The 8536-nt window shown below is 42.1% G+C and overlaps 1 protein-coding gene across 1 annotated transcript; it reads right to left on the bottom strand.

Annotated features, from left to right (window-relative positions):
* Positions 1-1431: 1431 nt before the first annotated feature.
* Positions 1432-7356, bottom strand: LOC135257493 (spermatogenesis-associated serine-rich protein 1). Its single transcript, XM_064340261.1, has 7 exons — positions 7010-7356; positions 6150-6303; positions 5106-5230; positions 3778-3945; positions 3400-3505; positions 2286-2348; positions 1432-2094 (listed from the first exon to the last, which is right to left on the bottom strand). Exons 1-7 carry the CDS (start codon positions 7182-7184, stop codon positions 1878-1880), a joined length of 1008 nt encoding a protein of 335 aa, XP_064196331.1. The 5' UTR covers positions 7185-7356; the 3' UTR covers positions 1432-1877.
* Positions 7357-8536: the final 1180 nt, after the last annotated feature.

Raw genomic sequence — 8536 nt, 5'->3', positions numbered from 1 at the left:
CCTTTTTTGCAACACAAACAGGATTTATTCCATTAGTTTTGCTGATCATCAAATGCAGACGTGAGGTACATGAAAAATTTAAGAGATGCAATGGAAATCCCCCCCCCCGATCTGATTGTTAGCGCAACACCCTTAGTACCGTACTGTAAGCTGCTGGCCGAGGGCTATTCCGTAGCTGAAGTTGCGTTTAAGAAGCCGGTCGGCTCTCGCAGTCACTTCACAGTCAGATGCTGTGGCGGATTTACACATTTGAAATGCAAGCGCAGGCGGCGGCGGCGGTGAGCAGGAGAAGGGCCTGTCTCTGGGAGATAAGGTCGTATCTGCAGCGGGGCGAACCTGGCCGCGGCTCGCTCTGTCAGGGAAAAGCCATTCCCGGACCTCCTCAGGGGGAGGGAGGAGGAGGGAGCTCGTGAGGGTACTGTGGGTAAGCGCTCTCTCTTTTTTATGTGTGTGTGTGTACAAATGCATACTCGTAATCTCTCTCTCACTTCCTCTCCCTCTGTCGCTCTCTCATTCGCTCTCCATCGCTCTCTCACTAGCTCTCTGTGTTTCGCTCACTCTTGCTCTCTCTCTCTCTCTCTCTCTCTCTCTGCCCACTCTTAATCTGTCTCACTTGCTTTCCCTCTCTCTCTCTCTCTCTCCCCTCTCTTTGTGTTATTGCACTTTGAGAGTCACAGGAAGGATAAACGCAGGGATTTATGCAGTGCTAAAGTTACTCTGCCCATTGCTCTTTATTACATTATGTCAGAATTACAGGCAAGCCAGAAAGTAAATAACATTATTAAACATAAAACCTCTTAAATTTTAAGCTTATCTCAGAAAATTATCATTCACACTGGTATGACTAGCCAGGTGAATTATGACACTGACAGCATATTCAACTTGTGTAGTGAATGATTATTCTTAAATAATCAAAATTCATTGTTTCATTATTGTATATATGAATATATACAGAATATAAAGCATCAGTTGGAGTTACAACTGAATTTTTAAATTTCACCTTAACAAACTGTTCAAGCTGCCAAGCATCCTATAAAGAGTATATATATATATATATATATATAAGAAGACTCCAGTTTACGGTGACTGAGATCTGTGATCTGCTTTTCGCTGAATCAGTCAGGGTACCTCCATGTATCTTCCCGGGGGAATTAAAGAAAATCTATTTGATGCGTCTCAGCTGATAAGGGGAAAGAAAGGTCAGGTTATTAACTGCCTCAGGCGGGTGGCATTTGCAACTCAGCAAAACCCGGCCGTACAGCACAAAAAAACCACCTCCTCCGTACGACCTTGGTTGTTTGGATGTGTTGCTCCCCGTGTTTTATGTTCCCCCTGCAGTTAAACTCACACCTCCACCGCCTTATATCCTCCTGAGCCCAGCAGAAAGGAAGTTTAAGTATTTTCTTTTTTTTTTTTTTTTTGCAAAGATACTGTAATTTTCACTCAATGTCTTGTGCTGTAGATTTCAGCACGTTAGAGTATGTGGTTATTGAGGTTCAGAGGAGAGACTCGTGTCCTCTACAGTGGACAAAAATTAATTTCCGGGTTGGAAAACTCTCAGCCTTCCTTTCCCGTGGGCAAAATGACGCTCCTTCTGGAACGGCACTACAAAAACTAGTCATTATGCGCAGAGAGGAGTGGTGGAAAACTTCACTCCGCAGAGGTGGAAATCAAATCAAAACATCGACTGGTTGTTAATTACAAACCGTGTGCTTAAGGGAACTGCTCACTGTGAAATCGTTCTTCCACACTTCCTGGAGCACTAATTTGTGATTATCTGGGTGGCTGGTTACATTCATGTTTTAATTTTTTTTTTTTTTTTGCAAGGGTCTTTTCTATACATTGGTGGTTGGCATGATGTCACTGTGAATTGTGACTTATTTCATCTTTGTCGAAGGTAGGGCAGACATGGACGAAGCGAGCTTCTCCCCCTGCACCGTTCTCCACGAGCAGTCCGCCTTCTTGTGTTTCCCGTGTCTGTTCTCACACAGGGGCGGGGTTATGGGCGCTGCGGGCCTCCAGTCGTCCAGCTTCCTGACCTCCAGAACGTCGGCCTCTCGATCTTTCAAGGCTTTCTTCTGTCGGTAGGTCATGCTGAGGGCACAGGCACAGGTACAGTGAACCCCAGCCCAGGGGAGAATACATAAATAAATTCAAGCATCAAATATGCAATTTACATGCAGAGCACATTTTTTATTCCGGTGATAGATCTTGAATAGACCGGATGCATAGACTTGTCCCTGCTTTCCGTGATTGAAAGTTATGTCCTCAGTGCAGATGCTCACCACTGACGACCGGTTGGACGCTGAAGAGGGATGAATGTGTCTCCTTTCAGTGTAGCCGAGGATCTGCATTGGAAATTAAATGGAACCAGAAGGATAAATGGAATGACCCTTGACCCCTAGACTCTTGACCTTTGATTTGAAATGGGCAAATGGCATGATTGTTTTGTATATTTCACTTACCTTGACGTAAGTGAAATATACAATATGATATGCACATAATGACTGACAGTATGCACCAACAATGCAAACATCAGAGAGTAATTGCTTAACTACTGGTAGATTGTGGCACACAAAGGATTACAGATCAATATAACAGGAAATATACACTGTAGACCCATCAAGCTTCATCACTTCACAGAGCCTGGTCTCCAACCACGTAGCTCTGACGTATTTAAAAAATATATATATACTCTCTGGGAATCCTTCAGCAGTTTTCCTCCAATGGGACTATGACTGTAACAGTTTCTGCTGATGAGTAAGAAAATGTTGCCATCTGCTGGCGGCATCTTCCTCTGCATCTGAATTAAGCTTTTACAATGCACGTGAGTTACACCCATCGGCCAGCAGGGGGTGGTAGCAGCCTCCTAGCAATGTAATTCTTCTGTTCCGGGTTAATGGTGTGCACCTGTTTGGAGCCTATTTAAGAAGCTCTGGGTGGCTTCGTCATCCTCTCTCTCTCCTTCACACCTGGACCACCATGATTCTGGTTCATTCAGACCGTGAGTTTTGTTTTAACTTGTTTGGATGTAGCAACCTTTTTTTAAATAATGATTTTGTTTTGGCAAACCTGGTGTCAGCTCTCTTTATGTTGATCACTTGTCAGAGTACGTAACAACACAGCATAACTTATAGGGGGAAAAAATGCAATTTCAAGGTTAATTACAATACTTGCTGTGCCACAGAAACAAGTGATATCAGAAAATGTATTTAAATGTGTGCAATTGCAATCTACATACTATTCCAAAGTACCCCAATCTACATGATGTGTGAGGCCACATGGACTGTGAGGGCCTCTCTTATCAGTTTTTTTATGAGTCAGTCCAGTAGGGTTTCATTCTCATAATTCCTTTTACTTTTTTTTTTTATTGTGTTGTGAAACGTATGCATTACTTACCCAAAACCCACAGCGGGTAACGTAGATCCAAATTTGTGAAAGTCAGTGCTGTACTCTGGAGAAATATAAGGCCTGGACCCCCTGATCACACAGCAAGGAGACCTGACTGTAATAATAACGGGCAATAATGACATGTTTATCATAAATAATACACCGTGTTTCCTGCACTGTTGACTTACAGAATAAATTCAATTTTGAAATACACTTGAAAAGAATACTCAAGGGGCATAAAATAGTATTTAAAATAATAAATATAATGGTCATAAAGTTTTGTAAAACCCAAAATACAACCATTTGCTGACAGCTTTCAGACAATGCCAGTGAGTACTTTTTTACAAATGGAAAAAGAGAACAGGATGATCATTAAAGAGGACTCACTCTGTCTTTTCCTCCCAAGTCTCAACTCTAATGTTCTTTCAGAAGAGCTCCTTAAGCTTCTGTAATGGTGAACACCATCAATTAGGCACCTTTTGCCAATATGGTAGGTCACCGGTAGCCCAAAGCTGGGATAAAACGTCCATTCAGATTCAGATATCATGTTATCATCTGCAAAAAAAAGTGGTAAAATTGAATTCTACTAGTGAGCAGAGAATTTGTAAGAAGAAAAATTTGAATATTTATTTTCCTTCAGGTAATCTTTCTCTAATCTATTTATCCCATGAAGGGGAATGTGATTCATAGCAATGCAGGCGACCAAATTACTCGATTGTGTACGCCATCACAAAGCGTTCACACAGCGCTCGATCATTACCGGTTGCTGATAGGTCGTCTGTGGTGACAGGACCACGGTCCGCATTCCACAACGCCTCAGACAGAAAGGAGAACTCCTTCAAGAAAGTAACGGTTAACATTCGGTGGTCTCATCAGCCAATGATGGCTGGCCTTCCTGGTGACTTACGCACTACGCAATGAAATGCTCAGTGGCAGTTCAACTGTAACAGAGTTTACGCGAGTCCGATAGGGGTCAAATGTATTCTCTGTGAGTGAAATGTACATTAACAGGGCTGATGTAGCACTGGGCCTTGTGCTGTTGTCTAAGATGCATGTGCCAGAAAGCTGCGGAGGTCCTTTGTTCATCCGTCTTTTGGTGACTGCAACTGGTGCAACCAAAAATCTTTCTAAATGATTGAGCTGCAGTTATCATCCAGTGATGCAAAAAGCAAGGGCGAGGCTCGAAATGCAACTGGCATGAAAGCATACATCTTGCATATAACTTCATATAATTAATGAAGGAAGAAATTACTGAAATTTTAGATCATCAATCCCAAGTGATGTCACGAAAGAGTTTTTCTTTTTTCAGGAAATCCGTAAAGTATTTTTCCAAGTGCATTTTACTGCTCTTAACGTGTCGCCATTGTAATAATCGACGATGCGCCGTTTAATAGTGTCATGAAAGGCACGGGTTCACGCCTGGATTTTATTACTGCTCACAGATGTCAATTTGTCAAATAAGATCTCTGTTCAGCTATTGGTGCAAACTGCCTCATCACAGTTCAGATTTAATGTGCCAGAACTGCCCCAAGGTGCTTCATTGCTTAATGTGCGGACGTGTGCCTCCTCGAATCACGTGATTTTGAGATCCAGAGCTCAGACTGTGCTCTGTGAATTCCGCAGGAGCCGCGGAGAGCCTTGCGCTCCTCTGGGGAAATGTGAATGGCCGCTGTCGGTCACCGGAGCCCTCGCTGATTGACAGCCCGCTCACTTACGCGGGAAGGACCTCAGCAGCCTGGCCCCGTCCGGGAATTTGGCGGCCTTTATTTCCGGAAAGGGGGCGTCGCTGTAGCGGGGCTGAGGCAGCCAGCGCAGACGCGATTTCCAGTCCAGGTCACACCTGCAAATATGAAAATTAGACGTAAACCTAGAGGTGAGCAGAAAGGCTGGCAGCAATCGCCCAATTTGTTAACAAGCGCCCCCTTCTGGCTTACAGCCGTAACTCTCCCAGGGTGCAGACAGTCCCAAGAAGGGCTCAGTGAACTGAATCCAACAGTTAATCAATAAAGTTTTTTTTTTTTTTCACTTCCTGTCTTGGCAGTAATTCTGACATGGTATAATCTTGGGACTTGATGAATCACGCTGTCAGCTCAGAATAGTCTGGAGACAGCAATAGAAACAGGATTTCACCACGACGCATTCCTTGCCATGTACTACTTGCTGCTTATTTCCCCCCAAAGCCATACATCACACAGCAACAGGGAACAATCTGTTTAAAGAGGATGTGTGTTAACATTTGGGTTCCCGACCCCTGACTTATATAGTGTATACTGTTTGTGTATACATTAGGAAGATCACGTATACCATAGAACTGATGGTTAAAGTGTGCAATAAATTTTTGCGTCTAAAACAGCACATAAAAGGCCTTTGTAGTTCTACAGAGACGTGAGAAATGCAAACGACCTTGTGTGTACTAAAGGAAGTCCTTGCAGAGTTAATGAAACTGCCACAGTGAAAAGGTCTTACTGTCTGCAGTATCTCACAGTAGACGTGTCGAGCCAGTAAGGAAGGAGGGAGAACATTAGAAAGGAGCGAGGAAGTGGTCTTAAAATGGAGTGTGGAAGTACCTTTCACTGTTGAGGCTGAGAGCATCTGTTGAGGGGGGTGTTCCTTTCCATTACACTTCTATGATTATGACATCATAAACGCTGTTCTAAGAAGCAATCTCTATTTAAAACACATGATGCTGGAAGATTCCAGAGAATCTCCTTCACAGTACGTCCCTGTAGACCGGATCAACGCACAGCAGGCCCACTTACTCAGTGAGGTCAGGCTCGATGTGCTGTACGTGGGGTCTGTAGGAGGCCTCTTCTCCGTGCCCGTGAGGGATGTAGCGTCTGCCCTGGGGTTTGAGAGGCTGGTCTGCTGCCCCACTGGGCCTCAGAATCGCACAGACATGGCATCCCTGAGGTCCTGTCGAGGGAAGGGGGGAGGAAGAGAGTGGGGAGGTTCACCCACCGAGATTTAGCCTTTGGTGAACGCCATCACAGTGCTGTATTCAAAATGTTCAAATCAGTGGATCTTCTAGAATCATGGAATTGTTGCTAACCAGGCTGCTTCCTCTCTTTTCATTATGTTCTCTTACTATACATAAGAGCAACTTGTGAGTGAAAAGGTTCATATTCTGCATTTAAAGCTAATCTTTGTTCTCAGAGTGTACACTGCATGGAGTGGGTGAAGGCATGACCATGACCTAAAATGGTCTGTTTTGAAACTATTGCTACATTGCTCTGCTTTCTTTCATTTTATACTGTACTGTATTAAATAAATTGTTTGTTAGTAAGATGTTTACATCAGTATTGTTTTACATTTCAATAAAAACATTCCTATTCCGATTTTAAGATAACCAAGCAATGCCAAATAATGAACTGGTGTTGCAAATGAGACTATGAAAGATTTGTTTGGTTCCCCAAACGAATAAACTAATGTCCCAAATAAGGCCGTCTGTTAGCAAACACCGCAAAATTTTCAATGTAAAAACAACCGTGACAGAGTACAATTTATCCAATTTTGACTCGCATAAACTCTGTTAGACTTTAATAAGCATTTAGGATTTCATTGTTAATCCATAACGTTCCATAATAATATTGAACGGATTACAGAGAAATGCTGCCTATACCTTCATCACGACGCAGGTCCACATCCTCGTCTCTGTGCATGTTGTTAAAAAATGAGGGTACGTAGCTACTTTCGGTAACTAAAGCATAATCTTTATAAATTAAAATAACACGAAACGCCTGCTCTGTCACGAAATTTACCTGCAGATAACTAGTTAAGCCAAGATGAATACGCATGGTTGCTAAGACAACGCAACTTGAAGGGCAAGAGAGAGAGCTTGAAAAACTTGTTTAAACAAGCGTCCTCGGTCGCCTTGGAAACGGCTGAGAGCGCACTGCAGTGAGAGACTGTGAATTGAGATAATTTATCTTTATTGGCTGATGAGAACACCGATGACCATTAGGATAAGGGGAACCCAATATAGCTAGGATTGTTTAATTTATTTGTGTTTTTTAATCACTGTAACTTGTCTAGATAGTTGCTAATATACGCTCTGCATTGCTTTCCAATATTCAATAGCTGCGTCTCTAGGTGCTAACATTAATGCCTACATTAATTGGCCTTACAGTGAAAATAAGATTTCCTGGTGTCCGATTCGCAATGATGTCGCAAGATCTGCAGACATGAAACCAAAACACTGCTGTCTGCAGTGCTGAAGAACGTCACACATGACGCGTCATGACACTACCTCACAATCTGAAGAAGTGTCGCATTGAATAAAACGTTTCATTTAATTGTAGCTGCTTGTATTGTGACCTAAATTATTAGTACTATTTGCATTGCTTCACTATAAACCACTAAAATTGATCAATTACAGCGTCATCTAATGGTGATGGAAGCGCTGACATTTGAGAACCTGCCGAATCCACAATGGAACTACTTTCGAATTCAGCCACAGGATGGCGGCAAGAGATTGCGCATAACAGCAGTAGGTCTATATAATAGCAAGAACAGCGATTCTTTAATAAGACATCACCATTGTTATTATTATTATTATTATTATTATTATTATTATTATTATTATTAATACACTGCTATGCAATTTTTATTATAAATAATCATATTAATAACATGAATGATCATCATCATAATAAAAAAGATTTGGTTTTTTATTGTTCATGTTATTGTCATTGCAATGCTTAACCATTGATTGTGTCGTAAGCTTGTAAAAGCTCGACAGTGTACACATCAAAATAATGTATTTTTAAAAATCATTATCGTACATTTATAACATTTAATTTAAGAATATAGGAATATATTAGGGATGAATTCAAACTCTAGTCTCTGAAATGTTTGCACACTTTCACAGACCCACATCAAAAGGATCAAGATAACAGACAGACAGACAGACAAGCAGGCAGGCAGACAGACAGACAGGCAGGCAGGCAGGCAGGTGGATGAACTGACAAACAGGCAAACAGGCAGGCAGATAGACAGACATTAACTTTTAATCAAACATACAATCTTAACGTCTGTGAGCAGAATATAGGAATCCAATAAAGGAACTCTCTCCCTTCCCACTCCTCCCCAAAGCGAGGCCCCTCCAGTTATATTCCTCAGAGTGCTTCCATGATTTATTTAACTGCCG

This window comes from Anguilla rostrata, chromosome 6 (genome assembly GCF_018555375.3).
Source record: "Anguilla rostrata isolate EN2019 chromosome 6, ASM1855537v3, whole genome shotgun sequence".
In the NCBI taxonomy this organism is placed as follows: Eukaryota; Metazoa; Chordata; class Actinopteri; order Anguilliformes; family Anguillidae; genus Anguilla; species Anguilla rostrata.
This window is presented reverse-complemented; position numbering and strand designations above follow the sequence as displayed.